The 22925-nt window shown below is 46.2% G+C and overlaps 1 protein-coding gene and 1 long non-coding RNA gene across 3 annotated transcripts in view; one reads left to right on the plus strand and one right to left on the minus strand.

Annotated features, from left to right (window-relative positions):
- Positions 1-74: 74 nt before the first annotated feature.
- Positions 75-18752, minus strand: LOC138224322 (uncharacterized). Its single transcript, XR_011182783.1, has 3 exons — positions 18667-18752; positions 11013-11152; positions 75-1576 (listed from the first exon to the last, which is right to left on the minus strand). It is a non-coding gene; the product is annotated as an uncharacterized lncRNA (long non-coding RNA).
- The window catches only part of capn15 (calpain 15), an 85940-nt gene continuing 67831 nt past the window's right edge, over positions 4817-22925 (plus strand). Inside the window, exons 1-2 of one of the 2 annotated variants that reach the window (XM_069181062.1) lie at positions 19282-19357; positions 21292-21553. In XM_069181062.1, coding sequence (XP_069037163.1) covers positions 21372-21553 — 182 coding nt within the window. In that variant the 5' untranslated portion in view covers positions 19282-19357; positions 21292-21371. Of the gene's footprint in view, positions 5540-19281; positions 19358-21291; positions 21554-22925 lie in introns of those variants that run through there. The other variant, XM_069181063.1, reaches the window with a different exon arrangement.

Consider the following 22925-nt stretch of genomic DNA (forward strand, 5'->3'; position numbering starts at 1 on the left):
ACCGGGGACCCCTGATGTAAACGGACACAGCGGAGCCACATTTCTACTGCCATTTGCATGGTTACTTGGAGAGACAATCAATCCAGACAGCCAGCGTTAAAACTGGTATGAAGTTTACAAATAGAAGTTGTTTACTTGTTTATTTTTACAACATCTTTTAAAAATACAACTCTCTGTTTTGGATGTACTGAATATTTAAATAGCTCTGCGTACAGAGGAGGATGCCAGTACTTCATGAAAATCGTGACTCAGTTATGTTCTCATGTCAGAGAATTTATAGGAAGCTCGGGAGCCAATCAGATTATGGGGTTATTTATGAGATATATAGTTATATATGAGATTATCTCTTTTGTCTCTTTATTTCTTATAGCAGTTCCTGTTTTGCACTAGGTTTTAATATTTCAGCCTTACGTATTTCCACATTAATTCATTATAATCAAAACCCTTTTTAAGCCCCATGTGGAAAGGTTTTACTTAGTAACCCTTCATGAGTAAACCATGCTGCAGATATCACCTCTTCTATTTAAAAATCTCAAACCCGTCTCAGGGCCTGCATTTCTATTTGCCAGCCTGTGGAGAAGATTTAAAAAGAGGATGGCATGTTAAAATGCATTACGCCTGGTGCTTTACTTAATTTATTGACAAAATCCTGATGCAGTCATTCCAATACTTGTTCTATGTAAAATCTGAAACTTAAAAAGGTTCCTGATAACCAGTGACAGGTATTCAAACCAGTGTGTAGGGCATGAATACAAAGCATTCAACTCAACTGAAGAGGACAGGACTGGGGGAGTTTTCTTGGTGAATGCCAAAAGAAGACATTCTAAGACATTAGAATGACAATAATTAATATCCTTGAGCTTGCTAAGCCTTTTAACATTTTAACAGTTTTTTAACATTTTGAATAAGGCACCCTGGACTCAATGTTCCCTCTAAGCTGTGCGTGTGTGCGTGCACACAGGTTCTGAAATCAGCGGACATAGGAAATTGAACTGCGCACAAAAAATTCAATTCCAAATAAATATGATGATGATAAAACAAACACGGTTGTCAATTGAAAAATGCCAAATTGATCACAAGACTGGCTGAGAGAGGCCCAACTTGGCTGTGTGCATTATTATTGCTACTCGATCATCGATATCTCTGCTCTCGTAGTCTCGTACCTCCCTGCTCGACACTCAGTCTCTGTGACTGGGCTCGTTGAGTCGCTGTCCCAGTCCTTTGGATCTCTATGCTTCTATGAGGATGACTATATTAACAAAAAATCATTTCAGGTTTACAATTTCACATACACTCAATTTAGTGCGCACAAGGTTTTGTCACCGGGGAAAAATGTGCACAATTTGAAATGTTTGCGCACACAGGCCATTAAAAATGAGAGGAAACGTTGCCTGGACTGTGCATCTACCTTTAGTCCGTCAATACTTTTAAACTTCTGTGGTTCTTGATATTGTGCTGACATGTCACCTTGAATTCAGCAGAACACAGGCCCGCAGAGAATAGGATGAAATTCAGCAATGCTCCTCGTTCCTTGCAGACATCTGTCATCAGCCAGCTTTGCAGGAATAAGTGCTGTCTGTTGAAAAATGAACAAAGCACCAAGCTATTAGTTTTCCCAAACTGCTCTTACAAGAAACCAAGTGAGACCTTAAGTCTTGCAAGTGTGCGTGAGGGGTCTATCATTTTTAACTAGACACCCAATCATCACTTTCCTGGAGGGACTTGCAGGATGCGTAAAAAAAAACCAAACAGTTTTACAGTAAAGACAGCCTGTGTCAGCCTTCGAAAAAAGCCCAGTTGGATTTGACCATCTCTGGCGGTACGCTCCAGTTTTCTTCCTCTTGAGCTAAAGGTGTCGGAGACATACTCGGATCAGAAAGAGTTCGATCTGGATTTTCTGCAAATCGAGAATTTTCCAGGAATGTTTTTGTTACTTTCGTCTGATGTCAACTGGCGACAACATTTACTAGTTTCAATTGGAATCAATCTGAACTATCCAGCAAAAGTTGTGAAGTGAAGTCTTTCAGAACCTGGGAGGAATGAATTTCCTATATAGTCCTAGGGGAAATTTGCACTTACATTTATTGGCCTCACTGCCTTCTTAGCGGTCACATTAATCTCATTTTGAAGAGCCGTGCTTTTGTTCACACTGGGTTATATTAATCCTCTTAAGCTGTAAAAATACTGGAATCATTTCCAAAAGCAAGGTATTCTGGACTTTGTGGAGACAAGACTATAAATCTGAATGTTTTTTTTTTAATGGAGTGTACAGCAGCTCTTCTTCAGTTGAGAATGCCATCCCTTTATCTTGGGCAATTTACAGGAATCCTTGCTTTTTCAGCTGTCTGTGATCTGATATTCCCTAATACTGAAGAGATGGAAAATGTATTTGCCCAAGGAACTAGTGCAGTATAGGCCCTGAACTGACAGGCGGAAGGAACTGAATCTTGTCCTGAAAAGAGAAGACTACAAAGGGATTTTATCCCAGTATTCGGAATCCTCAAATTCATTAATAAAGTCAGCCCAGCATTCTTCAGAATCGTGAAACATGAACGAGAGGACACAAGTAGAAACAATGTCGAAATGCCTTTAAAACCGAGAACGGGAGGCACTTCTTTGCATAAAGAGTTGTGGGTGTATGGAACAAGCTACCCAGCCATTGAAGCCGATGCAGATCTATTGTTGTGATGAGGTTTCACAATGGGAGACAAAGTAAAAGAGTGTGCCCTGCTCTCCCCCCCTCCAAACAAGGCTATACCCACTGACCTTTGCCAGCTGCCGAATGATATAAAAAAAATTGTCAGTGGTTGTAGCAAGTCATGGATTTACAAACCCAACAATATCAAATTCCAAAATGCTGAAATACCACACAAGAGCCTGGCATGGAATCTGCATGGAACATAGCGCAGCACCACACACAGCCTGCCATACTTCTCCTTTGTGTGTTGTTTGGATCTTTCACCCTTATGTGAGTCTCTGTGCACCCTCCTCGAAGAGACGTTTGTATGAACAAAAGAGGTATACACTGACACACTTCATTGCCGCAGGTCACCCTAGTACTGTTCTCACTGATCTTCCAGTATGCATCTCTTAGCACACCATTGCTGCATCTAAAAGTGGCCCACTTGAACTTGAACTTTACTGCCATATGTAACCTGTACTTTACTGGTACAATGGAATTCTTACTTACAGAAAGTCTCTCGGTTGTTAAAAAAGTGTAAAAACACAAAGTGCAGACAGCGCATCAAGACAATACACAAACAAACAGTAGACAATGTACAAGTAAACAAGTAAACAGCTTGAATGTAAACAATGCTGTCTTGTAAACAATGACAGCAGATGTACAATAAATAAGAAATTATAATGAGGCAGATGGTGTAGGGGCATGGCCAAATGTGTTCGCCAATCGCACTGCTTATGGGTAGAAGCCATTGAAGAATAAATTCACTTTAAGTGAAGTAAACTGTATGATAGGCGTGGGAGGTACTGTATGTCCTTCTTTTAGCCAGATTCTCCTGTATACAGCATGCACACTACGTACAAAGGTGCATACTATTATGGATAGAACTTTCTTTGACATACTGTAAGCTGTCCTGACCTTTCCTCTTCAATTAATCATATTGCCAATGCACACTTATAACTCAAACGATAAGACAGTGAGCGAATAAATGCTGAGGTGTAGATATATCATGGACAGTTAAAGAAGCAGGCAAATGTCCCCTTTTTTGTTTCCTAGAAGGCAAGAACGCAAACTGCTCTCAGGGTTTTGCAGCTCAGCAACAGGAAAAGCACTGAGATGCCTGTTAGAATAGGTTTCTGATAAAATCCCCTCACTTTAGTCTATCCCTTACAGGCTCTCAAGAGCAATTTCAGAGGCTTTTAAACTTCAATTTAGATTACTATCTAAATTGGGTAGCAGAACAAGTCCCATCATTAATCCAGTATGTGTTTGCCCAGGTCTTTGCAGCAGGGAGACCTTCTCATTCATCAGAACTGTGATCACCCTGTTCCCTTAGCTCCTCAAGAGGCCTATCAAGATTCCTCAAAGAACAAGGCGTCAGCGCCAGAATGAAATATTAATCAGATAGCACCACTTGAGCAATATGCATGCACTCACATGACATTGCTGTCAGGCAACAGAGCCTGCCTCAGGCCACTTGTGCATGTGAGAGAATGCGACATTAGTTACTGTACCTCACTTATCTGTTTTTGTGCCAGGGTAATGAAAAAAACAAACATGGGAACGATCTTTCAAGTCATTTTATTGTTGATGTTGGAAGGGTGGGGGTGTGTTTATTGTTTCTCATAGCCAGCAAACCAAGAGCTGTGTAGGGGTGGCTTGTTCTGCTGTCTGGTTTGCAGATCATCTTTACATACAGACACAGGATGGCAGTGTTTTGCCACATACACTTTAGGCCCCAAAATGTTCCGGTGTTAATGCAGGTAGGTATTTCAATTTATATTGGTGGCTTAAAATAAAAGTTCAGGGAAAGGGATACTTTTATTACGACTTAATATACGCTTATAGATAATATTGTTGCCAATTTTTACACAATGATCTAGAGCTAATAAAAAAAAATATATATTTTCTTTAAAATCTATCCAGGGCAAACTACGGCGCACAACCAGTTTAAAAACTCAACTATGATTCAAGTTTAACCTCAAGAGGACGCGAAACGTTGGTCATGTGCGCATCACACTCACAGAGAAGAAAGGCGTCTGTGAGCTTCACAAGGCAGCAACTCAGCCAGCCAATCATTTTAAAGCTTTTTTTTTTCCCCCACTCAGTCGCCGGCACACGCCGAATGACTGTGACACAGACCCCAGTCCTGTAATTACTGTTTAATCCGATCCACATACTCGGTAAAGAAGACTGGCTTCGGTTATACGTTTTCGGAGTAAATGTAAAATCTTGTCAGCCTTTTCTAATATTCATAAAAAAACCAATCTGAAAATGACTTAAAAGCGCCACTTGTAAGGATTTTTAAAACATTTTTTCCTAGTAGCAGTTTAGGATTTTATAATAAGGAGACACTGTATATGCAACCTTCCCACTGTTGTCAGCCTAACCCGGATATCCAGGTTTCGTCTCAGGCGCTGTGTATTATGGGAAGTGCAGTTTTACTTTGCTATTCCCGAACAGCTTGTACGCATTCCTTCGATGGCGGGTGCACCTGGAACATAGAAAGCTTTTACGCTACGCCAGTAACGTATTGCTTTTCTTTTCCTTTTTTTTCCCCCCTTCACGAATTCCCCTTCCTGGAGAGAGCAAGAGAGACAAGTCCAGTTTCACGTTATTTTTTTTAAGGCAGAAACTCAAGGAGTCGGGAGCAGGGGGAATGAGAAAGAAGAAAAACTGGAGAAAAACATAAGCTCTGGAAAAGGAGCCAAAAGGGACGATTTGAACTGGAAATTAAACTTTTGTACTGGAGGGTGTAAGATCCATACGGGTAAAGTTAAGAACCCGGCAATCGTTAGGTGTTCATTTTCCACGAAACCTCGTCTTTTCTTTCTAGCACCAACGCTGCCTGCTACAAAGGTAAGGCTATTTTTAAAATGAGTATTTTTTTTTTATTTTAGGTGGTAGGTTAGTGCATTCAAGCAGTTGCAAACTTGATGATTTGCTGTCCACGACGGATTTGTAGTTTCCCGGAGACGCTGCTCATAGAGATACCGAGGGAGTCCCGTCCAAACGATATAGGTTACATACTGGGATGCGCTAAATAACAATCTCCACTCCCTTCGTCGATTTGAGTGTCCTGTAGTGAGGGACGCTCCAGCCACCTCAAATCGTTTTTGCTTAAACCAAGCAAATGTCCATTTTAACCAGTCCCCATGTACAAAAAGCAGCAAAGCCCAGTAAGTGCATATGGCGAAGCTGAGGTGTAATGCATTACTTGCCTCTGTAGCATGTGTCTTAGTTTTGATTAATTAGGCAGTGCCTAGCATTTATTTAACGGGAATGTACATTGGTATAGATAGAATATGACCCTATAGTACAACTGCTGAAGTACAATACTGATATGTATCATAAATATGTGAGGGGAAGTATAATGTTATATCCGTGAATCATGACAGACAACGCCGCCAAGCCCTGGCACGATTATGGAACTCCGATGTGATGGTACTGATGAAAATTTACAACATAAATTGTGAATTGCTTGTTGCACTGTGGACGTGTGATGTGAGGTCTCGCTCGTTTCTGTCTTTCTCCTTCGCTTTGACAGCCACCGCTGCTGCTAAACAAAAAAAACCGAAGCTCTCGCAGCCCGGGAGGTTTCTTAGTTCAATGTATTTCTTGGAAATGTTCGTTGTCCTCGCCATCTCGCATACAAAAGCGCCGCGGGAACTCGGCGTGTGTATTCAGCCAGACGAAAGTCAAGGGAAAGATGTTTGTATTTTTAGGTGCAGGTAAATTGTTGTTATGGCGACGGCGGTTTGGGGTCTTCGGGGGGTTCGCGAGTACGATATCTGCATTACATCGTCACGCTGCTTTCAGATTAACAATGCAGGGCAGTGTCGTTGTAGCAATATGCATTTGCGAACACATGACAAAAATCTCTGCATGTTCATAGTCTGTATCTTCCCGTTAAGTTTCAGCTGCTAGAGATTCAGATTCCTGTGTGCCAGAGTTGAGTTGGAAGTAACGACGTCAGTGTTTTTAACACAGAAATAAATAAAAATGATCTCTAAGAAGACAATTGTGTCATACCTGCCTTGAAAACCGAGACTGACCAGTATGTGTAAGGTGTTTGGTTTTGCTGTGTTCAATGGTGTTGATTTTGGTATAGGCCTGGAAGCTCCTTTATAAAAACCAGGAGTAAAAAAGCACTACCAAGGACACACACTTCAAATATTCACTTTTGAGGCAGGGTTAACATACATTGAATAGCACACCGCAGCACAAAGCGGAGCAGACACAAACACCATTCACTAGGAACAGCACCACCCAAGAATTAGGTGTATTGAAAATGTTCATCGAGTGTTTAAGCTACAGTAACTTGTGGGGCATAGCTCACTGGGCTTAGGGCTAAATGTACTAAATGTGCCTGCTCTGAGTGAAACAGCCCTGGCATCCGTGGGTTATTGTGCCCTTTTTGAGCACAAGCAGCTAAGGTATGAGTCTGTCTATGGTGCTGTGGACAACCTGACATTGTTAGTGACGGGGATACAAAACCTAGAATGTCTGAACTGCAGTTTTGGTTGACGTCCATATTTGTGGAAAGTGCTGTACATCATGAGTCACATGACTTGAGGCTTGCTGCAGCTTTAGTTATGATCCGGTGTCAAGTTTCAGAAACTGCTCACTGTCCTGTATAGATGTCGAGAGAGACTCTCCCCGCAGATTACCAGGAATTGGGTAAAAAGCAGGTCGAGCAACCTGTGACTTCTTTGACTCTGCCAGGAGAGAGAAGGTGCCATTCTCCACCCAAGGAGCCTGGCTACAAACCCACTGTCTTTATGGTGCGTGCCCTGATTCTAAATCCTGACTTGGGAAGCCATTTATCTGCCTCGGTTAGTAAAAAAAAACATCCAAAAGGTGGGTGTATACAAGTTTTCTGTCCCTGATAGCTCAAGGCAGTTGCGTCAACTATTAGGATATAATGATCCATTACTTTTTATCCTTGTATGAAGTAATATTTCTTACCTGTAGGTGCAAGCCAGAGGCTGGGCTGGATTGAACTGTCTGTGGTAAACAGTTGTCTTAAATAGTCTGGGTCTATTCTACGAGCACGGAGGTCACTGGTTAATGCTATGAAGCCTTGTGATCGGTCCTCTGCTGTGATCCAAAGCCGCAATATTGAAACAGTGGACTCCCTGAATGTTTTCCTGCACGTGTGGGTGAGTCATCGTCAGAGGCCTGGTTGCGATACAAGCATGTGGGGTTGTCCCTTTTGGCAACATGGTCGTAGTTTGTGAAGTTTGTGCCGAGGGATTTTCTCACTACCTTTTGGGTTATTTTGAGACACGTCCTAGGCCACAAGAGCTGTTTCTTGCCTGTCAAGCCGCAACCACTTATCCTGATTTCCAGCATGGTGCTCCCCCTTTGCTGGGGAGGCTCCAGTATCATGTCATTCCTTTCAGCTGGAATCCCGCTGACTTCAATGGGCATCAAACTCATTAAAAGTAAAGCAGTTACAATGCTGATGTAAGCGATGCAATATTAAACGCAGTACTACAAGGGAAGAAGGGTATTTCTTTCTGGTTCTGCTCCGGCTCGTTCGCTTTTTAGGTGATTTTGTGCACCCGCTCCCCGTTCCTGCAAAAGCCGCCGTTCCGTCCCGCAGCAACCTGGGGCGCGAACCCGGGTCTCCGGCGTAACGCAACAGGGAACCAACCGGGTGAGCTAAAGGAGACCTCCCCCAGCCCGGCCAGCCGAGGACCCTGCTACGCGCAGGGAGGGCGCTGACGTCACCACCCGAGCTCCGCTACACCCTCCCCTGCTCAACCTCGCCTCGGCGAAGGACACTCCGCACTCCCGCCCGGGTCACGGCACCGGTGCGATCGTCGCGGTTCCGCGCGGGCTCGCGCCCTCCGCCGCCCGTTCCGTCCCGCAGCAGCTGGGGCGCGGACCCGGGTCTCCGGCGTAACGCAACAGGGAACCGGCCGCGTGAGCTAAAGGAGACCTCCCCCAGCCCGGGCAGCTACGCGCAGTGAGGGCTCTGACGTCACCGTATCCGAACTAGCTCCGCTACACTAGCCGAGTCCGGGACCTGGAGCGCCTGGTTCCGTTCCCCAACTTTTTCCACCCAGCCCTTCGCCGGATCCCGCTCCTGCTCTTAACTTTGTCTTGTTCGTCTTGGATTGATCACCCGGCTCTGGGCATTTGCCTCCCCACGGATTACCCTTTGGACTGTTCACCCTGGACCGGACCACGCCCCCCCCCGTTCGTCTACCAGCCCCGTTCCTTGTCTCTTCCCTGTGTGTGTTCACTCCCTTCCGGATTGTGTCGTCTGCATAGGGTCCTGAAAGACGCTTCGTAACAGTACTGGACTAAAAAAGACTTAGAAAACCGAGAATGATTGGGTTACATCAGTGCCCCAGGCTACTCAGCATAAACCAGGAATCTACCCTTTGCTTTTATGCCCCAGCTGTTCATCTGTGAGACGGACTGTGTCTCATCTAGGAACAGGTGGTCTGCCACAACAGGTGGCCTCTAACAGAGACTCTGCCATCCTCTTGTGTGCTTTTTTTAATTTAGGACGCGTGTTTCCTAGCTCGCAGCTACAGTGTAATGTGAGTGCGTGTGACAAGTACCCCCCAGTCACCTGCTGGTGCCAGTTTGGAAGCAGGAGATGGCATCGTGACTCGAACCCTAATGGTTATGTAGCCTACATGTCTTTTTATTACTGGGACAGAAATTGCTGCCGATATGGGGAACATGTGGTCATCTTGCTTTTTTGTTTTTATGTTTTATTCTTGGTGGTTTCACAAGCCTTTGCTTTTATTGCCTGCAGTAAGGTTGCTCTGCAGGGCTTGTGGTGGCAGCAGCATGAACCAAGGTGATCTAATTCTGTGACACTATCAGGTATAAAAGAGGACATTTTAAATGGCTCAGTTCATGAGGAAATTATAATATCAGTGCCTTCATATATTATAGGAACAACTTTACTATAGTACATGTGGTTACACTTTACAGGTAATATAGTGGTCATCTGCTAGTGTTGTTATGGATGGCTAAAAGCCACCTATGGGGCATAATGAATGTAAAACTGACACTAACCAGCTGTCACACCATCTTTAAAAGACGGCACCCTGCTCTTCCAAAAAAGCAGAAAACCTCTCAACAACTAAAAACCACAATTACAAAAAACCACTTGAAAGATCTGCTGTTTAAATGTTTCATTTTGGCTGTTGTTGAGCATCCTTTTTGGGAACCACAGTTTATTGTTATGATTGTATGTTTTGTTATTCTGATTGAAAGACAATTTGATTGTAAAAGATACTAGAATTCCGACACTCCGTCAACAAGTATGTGTGCCGTTTCGAGAAGAGAGTCCCAGAGGTGTGCAGGAAAAGAGTTTTGTGTTTCCACATTCCACATCTCTTGCGAGAATACCCTATTTTGATAGTTGAGAATCTGTACAGCCATAAGATGAAATCTGAAGTAGGGAGTGATAATTACAGTTTTTGAAGCCTGACATGCATATTTATTTGTCTTTAGTATTCCAGAAAACCTGTCAGAATGTTTTTTTTTTTTAAACTGTGCTGGTATTAGCACAATGTAGCGCCACCAGTACATATTTAAAAATGAAAAACTTGCTTGTTATTCTGCTCAAGGCTCTGTGATGGCACTCTGGCAGAAGGATTTCCAGATAATGATGCTAGAAGGCAAAACCTCTGGCCAAAGGGTGGAGAAGGTTGAGTTCACTCCAGTACTGAAGGAAGACGGAACTGATAAACCCAAAGGCAGATGGAAACACGGCAATTGTGAAAGCCCACTGGAGTTTGTAAAAAGAAATTCCTGTGCGCTGCATATATATAGTTTTTGTAAGTGAGAATTTAATTTCCTGCTTGGAAATGCATGACCTGTGCCCATCCAGCTGTGAAATGCTATCGGAAATGAGGATGCAGTGCCTGATCGATTGCAGTGGAAGGTGATCCACGAATGCAGCTGCCCACTCTGAAGGATGCAAAGCCACTGTCGCAGAATCTTCTACTGGTGACGAATGAGCCCTCGTCTCTAAGGTGGCTGTGTTTCTGTCCCTTCCTATACTGTAGCTTTTGTTTTGAGAAGGGCAACCTGCTGCTTTTCAGATGGGCAGGGAGTCTGTTCTCATCCATAGCTGTTGTTAACTGTACACTGTGCACCAAGCTGATGATGCTCTGCAATCTCTGACGCGTGGGCTTTCAAATAACCTACTCGTTCACCGGGGTGCCTGAGCGTTTCTGGAGCTGACTCGACCGTCCGTCATCAGTTCCTGTACGATGCAGCTCCCCCTGCCGAACAAAACACAGGGTCATCTGCAGGCGTTCGGGTATTTAAGTTCAAGAACCTCCCTGTTGCTTACTTGCGTGGGTCGCCAGGGTGGCACGGCTGCTACCTGGGTCCTTTCCTCTCCTGGTGTCACACCTGTGGACGTCGGCACAGCTGTAGGGGAGGTGCAGGCTTGATGTGCTACAGCGGTCGTTCCCTCATGGCGCAGTGCTTCTGGCGGAGTCATCGGACAATCAATCAATCAATCAATCAAAGTTTATTTATCAAATGCACAACAATCCAGCGTGCAGCAGGAGCTGCTGGCATAGAAATGTCTGTTCTCGGACGTCTGCCTGAGTGGAATTCCTTTGGGTGCAGCTGTACTATCGCGTTTCGTCCTATTTTTAAAACGAATAAAAACACTTTATAACAAAGCCACAGCAGCGTAGCAGTATGGAGGTGACAAGCCAGCTAATGACACGTCTTCACCCTTAGCTCTTCGTGCTAGCCTGGCGGTGCCTAGTTTGTTTGCGCGCGGCTCATGTAGTTTGGGTTTTGCGCACCTCAGAGTGAATTCCCCCAGAGAACAAGTGTCCAGAACACTTGTGATTAAGCCCATTTTCTTTCCATTTTCACCTGTTAAAACCATGAGTCACCCAGCTGTGGGGGGAGGCTACAGAGTCACGTATTTTTTTGTAAAACGGCACAGATTCTCCAGATGCTTTGTGTGTAGTTCTGTTTTCAGACTTGTGCGTCCTTCATGTGATTTATTCCAGTAGCTTAGACTTTGTTTCAGGACTGTTCCCCCACCTAATAGGGCATGATGTTGAATTAACCTTTATTGCTCCTAAGGGGGTTTGTCTTGCAAACCAAGAGTTCATTAACATATAACATTTACACCAGTTATACTGTACAACAGTGAAATACCATATTAGTCCAACTACCAAGACCAGATAGAAATTTTGCAATCATACAGATGATTGGTAGTGGCACGCCAAATGGTAAGCCTTGATAGCTATATAACATGCTTGCGTTGATGCAGATACTCTTCCGAAGAAATGTGAATATATATTATAAGTTTAATTGCCAAAGGGTAGATAATCTTGGCACCCAGATTGCATGCCATAATATTACTTTAGTATCCAGTAAGTGAGATACCTAATTGAGCCTTAATTGTTTAATTAACCCGGATACTGGAATTAGCTGGGACAAATACTTGAAACGGTGGTAAAGTTGTCTACCCTGATGGAGGCAATGTACTAAATTTTTTAAGCTGTACTTATGTGACAATCATATTTCCTCTGATATTGTTGAATAAATGCTAATTAATCCTATACATGACTGGAGAATTAACGTCTTTAAAATGGGCTGTGAGCACATTTTTTACAACTCCATGAGCTTCTACAAAGTACAAGGATTTAAGTTGGATGGATGTAATTGGGTTTCCCTTTCCTCTTTAAAATCGTATTATTAGATATGTTTATTAACTCAGTGTAGAATGTGTTGTATATGAAAGTATTCTCCATAGTTGTGAATACCTCTGACAAACTGCCATCTGTTGAAAGAGATTGCGTACGCGTAGACAATCAGTTTGAAATATTGAATAAATGTTAGTGGTATGTATTTTTAGTTCCGTGTGGGTTTATCTTAATTAGGTTTTGAAGTCGAACAATTGGGAAAAGTCGTACTCTTCTGCTTCGCGGGACGGAATGGTCCGGCCATCACAGATGCTTGGGGGTTTCCAACAAAAGCTAGCGCCCGGGAGGAGATTTCTGCTGGCGGGAGAGAAAGATCCGAAAAGGTGCTTATCCTGCCTTTTCTTTCTGCTGCAATCCGACGCCACGAACACGCCTCGGCCGTTGCCGTGTGCCGCCTTCTCGGGAAATTGGATCGAACCCTCCTGGGCAAAGACGACACCCGCCGCAGTTTGGTGGCTCCAGCGTTAATGAGACGGATTTGATCGCTGTTGGTTTTCCCCTTTTGTGCAATTAAAGTGACGTGTCGTCCCTGAAGCTCTTTAAACGGTAGATCAATGCGGCCATAAGTGGAACGCACGTATAATTAACGCCCACTCCCTCTTGTTATTTTTTTGGGAGAGACGGAGAACGGTGAGACGGACGCTTGCGCTGACCCGTGGGCCAACTGTCAGAACTGCTGCCATCACAGTGGAGGGCTAATGTGTCTATCGAGTTCCTGTGGTGCTGCTGATGGCAGGAGGCACGACAATGGGTGAGGACTCATTAAAAGAAAAGAAGAGGATAAAAAGCGATTTTTTTTTTCTGAGTTGGGATCGCTGCTCCTCTTCTCTCGATATTTCCCCTTCTCGATGTGCAGCTTGAACTGGGGAGGTGTGGGGGGGTGGATGAGGACCAGCATGCTTTCCTCTGACACGTCTAGCCACTGGCCAGTTGACACACTGTGAACTCCACTGTCTTTACAGGACAGTTTGTTCCATGTGGAGGCGGGGGATCGTCTTTCACTAACAGTGCTGCCAACTCACAAGTGCGCAGCGTGCGTTGGGGGGGGTCTCCTTTGCATGCCCCCTCAAGGTTACCCAATGTAGCCAGCTCTGCATTGCCCTCGCTCACGATTCTTGATCTCATTTGGCCCCTGATGCGGCTCAGTTCCAAACTAGCAACGTCTGACCTGCAGTATAGGGCTCAACCTGCATAAACTGGATGAACCGCATGATGTATATTAATAAGAACTCTGTAGAAGCTTGAATTCCAACACAGAAAGTACATCATTGTTTTTCTAGAAGGGTTTGTGCAACGATATTTTTATCCACGCCGAGGCAAAAATGGTTGGCACTCCAAACACGGGGCAAGGGTGTGTAATTCTTCAGAAAGCAACAATCACTGGTTATCAAAGCTGCCCACCCTAGGAAAACAGTTTCACAGTTTTCACAGCACGTCTGGTTTGCTGGAGAAGGACCAATGTGGGGTGTGGTAGGATATAGCACAAACCGAGACTCTCCTGTAACTGCTGCATTTTCGGTGAGGGAGATCTTTTTTGATCGGCCCACGTTGGTGATCGTATTGCAACACACCTATCCATTGCAGGGCAGTACGTCTGGTATAGTAAAGTAAAGCTTCTTAGTGTCATTGATTTTCAGTCAATTTCACAAGCTGGGGGTGTGAAATTCAAGCAATTCGGGTACACCAAAAAAATAGACCCTGCACAGTTTACACACATTTGTGGAATTATGACGGATCCCTGCCGTGGCTGAATTTGTACCGTTTTGCTTATCTCAGAGTGTTTTGACACAGCACGTCTGGTTTGCTGGAGAAGGACCAATGTGGGGTGTGGTAGGATATAGCACAAACCGAGACTCTCCTGTAACTGCTGCATTTTCGGTGAGGGAGATCTTTTTTGATCGGCCCACGTTGGTGATCGTATTGCAACACACCTATCCATTGCAGGGCAGTACGTCTGGTATAGTAAAGTAAAGCTTCTTAGTGTCATTGATTTTCAGTCAATTTCACAAGCTGGGGGTGTGAAATTCAAGCAATTCGGGTACACCAAAAAAATAGACCCTGCACAGTTTACACACATTTGTGGAATTATGACGGATCCCTGCCGTGGCTGAATTTGTACCGTTTTGCTTATCTCAGAGTGTTTTGACAGCAGCGAGAGGCGGCATGCGATTTCCTATCGGTAGCGGGTAACAGTACCTCCTGTTCGTAGCAGCTCAGAGCTGCTCCCCCTCAGCACACGGCAGACACTCTTTGCTTTCGTTCACGTGGGGACTGGCTGACAGATACGGAAGGAATATCTGTCGCCAAGAGAGGAGAGAGACTGTCTTACAAATGCAGAGGGACGGTTGAGCTGTAATGGGCTTTGATGTGTCTTCCTGGCAGCCCGCAAGAAGACTGCTAACAACCTTAACCCCTCAAATCGCCGGCATTGAAGCTCACTTTGGCAGCTCCAAAGAATACAATCATAAACAGTGCAGTGGTATGCATGTGGCGCTACTGTAGATGTCCTCCAAATAGTTAAATTCATCAAACAAATGTTAGAAACACTTGTTCTGCAGTAGTGGCTCCCAGCCCTGCTCCTGCGGGTGCTCGCTCCAGCCGAGCTCTGAATCACCGGTGCCTTTCATCGGTCCACTTGCTTGCTGAGACTTGGTCCCGTTGGTTGTGTTTGGCTGCCACATCTGAACGGCACCAGTTCTCATTCTCATTCAGCTTTTTTCAAAGAGCCAAAGGCAATTGTAAAAATAAAACCTTCCTCAAATTCACCGATCAAAATCGCTTGGGCTACAGTTAGGAACTGCTTTGGAATAAAAGCTAGGTGATACAGGGGTCACAGGGAACCAGTGTGTTGGAGCACTGCTCTGCAGCAGTAATGGGTATTAATAATATCAATAATAAGTATTGCTTACACTTATATAGCACTTTTCTGGACACTCCAGTTAAAGCGCTTTACAGGTAATGGGGACCCCCCTCTACCACCACCAGTGTGCAGCCCCACCTGGATGATGCGACGGCAGCCATAGTGCGCCAGAACACTCCCCACACACCAGCTCTCAGTGGGGAGGAGAACAGAGTGATGAAGCCAATTCATAGATGGGGATTATTAGGAGGCCATGATTGGTAAGGGCCAATGGGAAATTTGGCCAAGACGCCGGGGTTACATTCCTACTCTTTTCGAGAAACGCCCTGGGATTTTTAATGACCACAGAGAGTCAGGACCTCGGTTTTACGTCTCATCTGAAGGACGGCGCCTTTTTACAGTATAGCGTACCCCATCCAGGTACTGACTCACACCTGCTTAGCTTCAGTGGACTGACAGGTTGGGTTGGGTGGGTTGTTTAAAGGATGTTTGCATTCTGACATTTCCGAAACAGTACGAGAGACAGAATTAGGCTGGGAGCACTTGCTTGTTGAAGGAAAAAAGAAACTTACAAACTGTTGCAACAGTACTTAAAGTGTACGTGTAAGTGTACCCCTCAATTTTCTCTTATTCTGCAGATGGGATTGCACTGTGAATAGTCCATTCAAAGAAGAGTGGTTTCAAATAATTGTTTTTAAAGTGTGTAAGATGTTCAAAATACACGAAGAGGCCCTTTGAAACGAAAACCTTAGCACTCTGTCGGCTTCTGAGAGAAATCTTGACAAAACCACAAAAGGTCCTACATCCTCATGCATCTGCGAGTTCAGAGTTTTATTTTTGTGTCCTTAATGTAACTCTGGCAGGGAAAATGGTCATTCTTGTTTTCCAGGTTCTGTTAAATATGAATTCGCCAAAGCAGCAATAAAGATATCAGGGATGTTGGGTGTACAGTACTTAGATCCTCTGCCTCCCAACCCCCTTTCTCACTGACATGTTATTTCTGTGAGGTTTGACCTAAATGTTCTGAAATCTAGTGACCAGATGGGTGTCTCTTCTGATTTTTTTGGACACTTCTGTTATATCAAGTTCAAGTGAATTGTCATAAATACCCCACTACAAATGAAATGCTCACTTGCGTGTTATCCTCACATGACAAATGACATAACATTGACATAGACAATGACATCACAGTTCTTGGAGACAGGAATAGGGTAGCAGCTATCATTTTAACCAGCATTCTGGGAGCAAAACAACTTTTACAGGTTTAGTAGCTCTAGTTAGGAGGCTGTATTTATATAGTGGATTAAAACTGCCAGATCGTCGTGCCATTCGACAGCTACAGTTCCCCAGAAAGAAAAATGCTGGCTGCTTCTTTTGTCAGTGTTGCTAGTGCCATGTTATTAAATGGCTGTAGCTGCCTTTCCCTCTGAATGGACGTCGTTGGAGGAGAATGACGAATTATTTTCTTCAAAGGCTAATCAATCCTTTGGCTAGGGGTTAGCCGAGAATTCACACGCTTGTAGGCCTGTGGTGCTGGCAGCAGTGGCTGACAGATGAAATGCAAGGCAGCCCCATGCCTAAATTCACCCGTGTGCTGTGCATCTCTAAGGGGGGCTCCTGTTCTCACTGAGGACACCTGCCTGTTTGCGAGGGGCGTCAATGGGCATGATGTGCCAAGAGGCCAGGCTCAAGCCCACATGGCACAATACCTGACTGAACGTTCAAGTGGACAGTGGTATGACTCCTGCTGGTGTTGATGGGCACTTTCAAGTCAGAACCCACAGCGGTTAAACTAACAAGCCTTTGTTGCAATGAACTAGGCATGTGTGAGCTGTGGTATCCAAGGGGTTTGTTTGATTGGACGTTGAGTGGTTTATTAAATGTATTCCTGTTCTCTGGCTCACTGCTGGTGAAATCACACCCACAGTAAACATAGGTATTAGGTTGCCTCCTCTGAAAATGATACATTTTGTCCCATGTAAATGAGAGAATGTAAAATAACTCAATGATTCATCTCAAAATGCTTTTTTATATTTTTATTAACTATGATGTTGAGGCTTTGTGTCTGCATATTGTTTGGATTTTTTCGATTGGATGTGCCTACTAAAGCTATAGATTAACGTCTTGGTCCTTTGACAATCAAGGCGTCGTCATAAACGTTTAAAAGTAGGGAAAAAAATGAGATAATTTGTTTTGTGAATCTGTCCGCAGAATTGCACCTTTTTTATACGTTTAAACGAGGCCAATCTCAATTTGCAGTGTGCTCTGTGTATCCATGTATAAATAACATCGGTTATCTCCGGAGGAACTCGTTGTTACCGTACTGGCACAGTGTTTCACACCGGGGTTTTAGAATATTAATCTCAGTGTGCTCCTAATCCCCCAAAATAGGAGTAATCCCTTATGCGCAGTGAATCGGACCGCACGTACTGTCGCACAGACGACAGACGGCACCCTCCCCGTTTTGGTGAAACACGTTTTTTCCTGAATGAAAATACCGCAGCCGTGGCAATGTCGCTTTAAAATGTGATGTCAGTTGTCGTTTAAAAAATGTGCGTGATGATACAGTAACCTTATACTGAATGGAGATGCTGTGCTCTCTCCCCCCGCCCCAACTCGCTCTAACCCGGCTTTCTGAAACCCGCCGAGGCGCATGCGTGCTGCTGACTCGCAGCAATTCGCTGGTAGGGGCACATCGCATCTGCGCTTGCAGCCCTCATCTGAAAGGAGGGGGAACGAAACCCAGGGAGAAAATCAGCTATAATACACTGAAATCACCCCCCCCCCCTCCCTCCTCCTCCTCTTCTACCCCCCCAACACTACCACCTCCGGTGCAGACCCACACAAATCAGCCAGGAACGGGAGCAGCGCAGATTGGAAAGCTGTGTGGTGCTTTAGCGGCCAGAGGGCCAGTTGGGGAAGAAATGTCTCTCCTCTTCGGCATCCTACTCGGGAACTGTCAGAAGAAAGTAACAGGATGTACAGCCGGGAGAATTAATGTTTCTGGGGGAATAACGGAGCGAAAGGGGGCCAAAGACGGAGCACTGCAGCTTTAAAAAGAGGTTACTGGGTTTTACTTGTATTTCCCGGGACACTATTTGACAGACGAGGGCTTCGGCTTATGTGCAGCTGACCAGGGAAAGTGACAGTGGACCGAAGTGGAGTTACGGGAACAGCCTGTTCGTAAGCGGACTCAAAATGCCCCGAAAGTTCAAGCCAGGACGTCGATTCGGAGAGGAAACACAAGTTTTGCGTTAAAACCAGTCATATGTACGTATGCATCTGCGAGCCATCGCATGAAACAAGTACGGAAAGGCGTTATCCGGAAAGTGAGCGCAGAGGCGGCCGTGACATCGGGGCTGTAGTTAGCAAGTGGCGGCGCATGTCGGAATGGGGGAAGAGAAACTTACCGGTACAACTCCGACCGGGTTGTTTCGTCGAAGTGGCGGCGGTCGCACGTCGCTGAGGTTTCTGTCGTCCCCGGCTCTTCAAAAATAGACGCGAGGGTGTCGGGTAATATTTCACGCCCCGGGGCTCGGTAACCGGCCGGCATAGCAATCTGCGCAGGAGCTTTCGTACAGTACGCAAGACCCCGACTAGCCTTATACCGCTGGGCTCGGGTTGAGGAGTGAAGTCGTATGTTGGAAAGATTCAGGCCGCTCTCGTTCAAGTCTCCGCTTCACGCCAGACCGAGCCGGGACTGTGGGGAGTCGCTGTTTGCACACCGTCATTGGGGGTACCGTTAGTACCCAGTTTGCCTCGGAAGTGTCTGTTTATGCCAGTGCTGCGCTGGTAGGCTTCCCTTCTGCTGTGGTCGACCCGCTCCAGCGGTAAAGAGCTGGAGGAGCTTGAATCGCCGTTGAACTTGGGTTGTGCGGAAAGATATTCCCGGGAGAAGACAACCAGAATCGGAGCGGTTTACTCCCGACACTTTTCGTCAAGATACTTTATCACAAAGAGTTACCTTAACACCCATCCCCCGGCTGAAATGACACCGGACGCGGTCATCTGAGCGGCGTCACGGCGGCTGTCGCTCGGACTGTGCCCAGAGCCCGAGACTGCCAGAGCTGAGCCCGAGTGGGACGGGCGTCGTACTGGACGGTAAGGGTCACGCAAGTGTCTCCTTCATGCCGGCTGCCGCAATTCCCCGAAGGCGGAAACGCATTCAGATTTCTTGAAAAAGTGACTTTGTCTTCTTTTTTCTCAAACGGATCTCCCCGCCGAACAATCGCACAAGAGCAAGAGTGCAATACGAATAAATCCGAGCTGCGTGTAGACCTGAATTCTACATTTTACCGGGGTACAGTCGTGTAGTTCGAGAACTTCGCAGTTGGCAAAGTGGAATCTGATCATTTGTTTAAATGCCAGAGCCCTGCGAACTGTTATTGAAGGCTCTTTCGGTGGAAGTTTGGCGTTTAAATAATGAGATGTTTTAAAATGCGATAGCACAATCAATACGGCAGCTTAGTTTTTTTTTTTCCCCCACAGCGTGGGACGCTTATAGCTATATTTCGTATCGATTTTGTGACTGGTTTCCAGGATCTGGGTTTTCAGATTAATTTGTGTTTATGCAGAGTGATCTGCTTGAAGTTTCCAGTCAGGCACGCCCGAGCGTGTGTGTGTGTTTATTTTTCTTCATTCTCTCTGCGAGCAAGGCGGCAGCTATCCAAGTCCCACAGCCGGGGCGCGGTGCCGGACCTGGGACCCGGAGCTCATCGGAGGGGTTTCTCGCCGGAATCGGACGGTTCTGAAATTGTGGAGTGTTTTTTCATTCCCCCCCCTCGATGCTTTCCGACCTGGGCGAATGAAGGTCATTTCCGAAAACCGTGTTAAAAAAAAAAAGGAATCGCGATTGGAGAAGGTTTGTCAGCAACTTGCGCGATCTAGTCGCGCTGGGAATGTGATTGCAAGCCAGCGGACACCCTTCTGCAACACGGACTTAGATTTTTAAGCAGAAGGCAGGGCCAAGGTAAACTCGGTTACGGACAGTTGGATTGTTTTGAGTCACTCGGGGATATTATTCCTCAGTCTCTCCCGGAGATATACAAGTGTTGCTCCGGCTGATTTGTGGCTCAGCTGTCAGCAAAGCTCTCCCGCTCCGAAAAGATCAAGCTGTCCAGCAGGATTGATCACACCTGCTCGTCAGTCTGCTTTGAGTGCCTTATATCAAGCCCTCCTCGGGTCGGAGCGCAGCGAGAGAGGGAGGATTTGAGTTGTCCTGCCCCCGAGCCGCCGGCCTTTCCAACGCTCAAGTTTCGCTGCTGGAGAGGAGAGCCTGCAGTTTTTTGGGGGAGATTGGTTCTGATGGGTGTTGCTGTCAAGTTGCTTGATGTCGCACAAAAGGAGAGAGCGTTGATATCACAGATCTAGTAAGACGTTTCCCGTGTCTGGAATTCCACGAAAGAGATACTTGGCCGACCCATGTGTCCTGTTGGATTAACTGTAGAGCTTTTTTTCAGAGTACCGCTGCGCAAGAGGCCAGTTTTTCTCTGTGTTCGACAGCAGGGAAGAAGACAACTTCTTCATTTTTTTTTAAATCTCAGACATGCAAATAAATCTTCCTGCCGTTTCCTGTTTGTAACCAGTATTCATTTTGGTTTGCTCCTTACTGGAACCAACGTGAAAACACTTGGTTATTGTGTGTTTTCAATAGCTATTGGAACAGCATTTCTCTAAAGCAATCGAGCACAATTTGACGAGGCTGCTGCCGAAAGCAACGTCAAACTCTGTGGAACAAGAGGGTTCGCCTTGTCCTGTGCTGCTGAAGTGTTTGTTTGTTTTTTTTCCTGTGGCTTGAATTTATACACTGGTCGTCCAAAACGGACCCGAGATATTACAAGATGATCTTCACTGCCATACCCGTTGCTGGATCTGTCCCTCGGGATCTGGAGAGCTGAAGAAAGCCTGGATGTGGGACAGGTGAAGGAGCAGGTCTTGCCCAGCCCCCCCAGCCCGATGAAGGAGTCCTGAACCCCCCTGTCCCGTCAGACCAGGAAGTTTTGGTTCCCCTGAACTCTTTTTTGCGCCTTTCTTAGTGTGAAGGAGGTCTGCCTGCCCCAGACCCATCTCTCCCCCCACAGCTTCCCAGGGGGGGGAGGGAGGGGGGAGGGCTGCCATGGGGAGCTCCGCCTCTTCCCTCACGGCGGAGACGGAGTCGGACCATGGATTCCGGAGCGCCCCCTACCCTCCGGCGCCCCCTGTGGGCTGGCTGCGGAACAGCCACAGCAGCCCGCTGTGGGGTAGCTCCTTCATATCCAGGCAACAGCAGCAGCAGCCGGTGCCACACAGAGAGCGCAGGTGAGGATCGCAGCCCGAGACGCCCCCGATTTAGAAATGACACAACACGAGCACAAAAGGAGCAGCCACAAACACCACCATGTCTAGGAGCTCGGCCTGGTGTGCAGCGCAAGGGCTGATATTTATTTATCCTAGTGCTGCCGCCATGTTGTGGGGGGAAAATGGATGGTTTCACCATGTTTTAAGGTCTTCATGCAGGCGTTCCTGTCCAGATTCTAGATGCGATCCGCGTTTTGGGGCGATTTTGAGTTGTGTGTTTAATTCTTGACGGTCTTTGCGTGCCCCGTGCATTGCAAATAGTATCCGGGTAAGCGGTTGTTCAGCACGCACGTGCAACAGAAATGTCTTTGTGGAAGTATCCGTGAAAGCTGACCGTGTTGGATGTTCGGTGGGGATTGTAAATGTCGTGGTTGCGCAGTGCTCTGAAGCCGATTGGCAATAACCACAATCCAAGAGGGAATCACCAGGACCCCTGGATGGGCACGAGGAATCTCCCTGTGAGAAAGGTAGCTGACCTCGGTGTCCAGTTTAAAATTCAGGATGTGTGGATTAAGTCAGTCCGGCAGAACACAACTAGAACAGACCTGGCAGACGTGAAGTGTGGACTTTCTTGCCACACAGAAACAAGGCGCTGTCTTCTTTCCTTTCACACGCCGCAAGGCAATTTGAAAATGTGAACTGGGAGCATTCCCTGACCTTGGCTGGAAGCATGCTGTAACAGATGGGCTACCCACCCGCGGGCGGCAGAGATGACAGGACAAATAGATGTTAATTAGCGAAGGTGTCTTGGAATGCGGCGGCCATCGGGATACTCTTTGATCCACCGGTGTTCTCAAGACGTGGCCCCAGAAAAGCTGGTTTGACAGTGAGCCATTTCATCACAAAGCCCAACTTAATCTATCAAACATCTGCAAGTTTCATTCCCGATGAACAGCAGTGGCTGTTCTCTGTGACCCCGCAGAGCTAGACAGGGTCCAAGCATGGCCTAGCTCCCGTTGCAGTATTTAAGATCACTTTATTAGCCATATACAATTTCTTGTTTTAGGAATTTGTCTTTGCGCAGACTCCAGCTTGCTCTCAATGAGACACACAGACAGGGAGAGAAGCTTGGGGTCAGAGCGCAGGGTCGGCCATTGATACGGCGCCCCTGGAGCAGCTGGGGCGAAGGGCCTTGCTCAGGGGCCCGACGGAGTAGGATTCCTCTGCCGGCTGCGGGATTCGAACCGGCAACCTTCCAGCCACAGGCGCAGATCCTGAGCCACAGAGCCCTGGCACTACATGAGTTAGAAAGCCATTGGCCACAGACATTGGCGCTGCAGTCTGCCCACCCACGTCCTTTCATGTTCAGCCCGGCTGCTCCGAGAGGTGATCT

This window comes from Lepisosteus oculatus, chromosome 19, assembly GCF_040954835.1.
Source record: "Lepisosteus oculatus isolate fLepOcu1 chromosome 19, fLepOcu1.hap2, whole genome shotgun sequence".
Classification (NCBI taxonomy): Eukaryota; Metazoa; Chordata; class Actinopteri; order Semionotiformes; family Lepisosteidae; genus Lepisosteus; species Lepisosteus oculatus.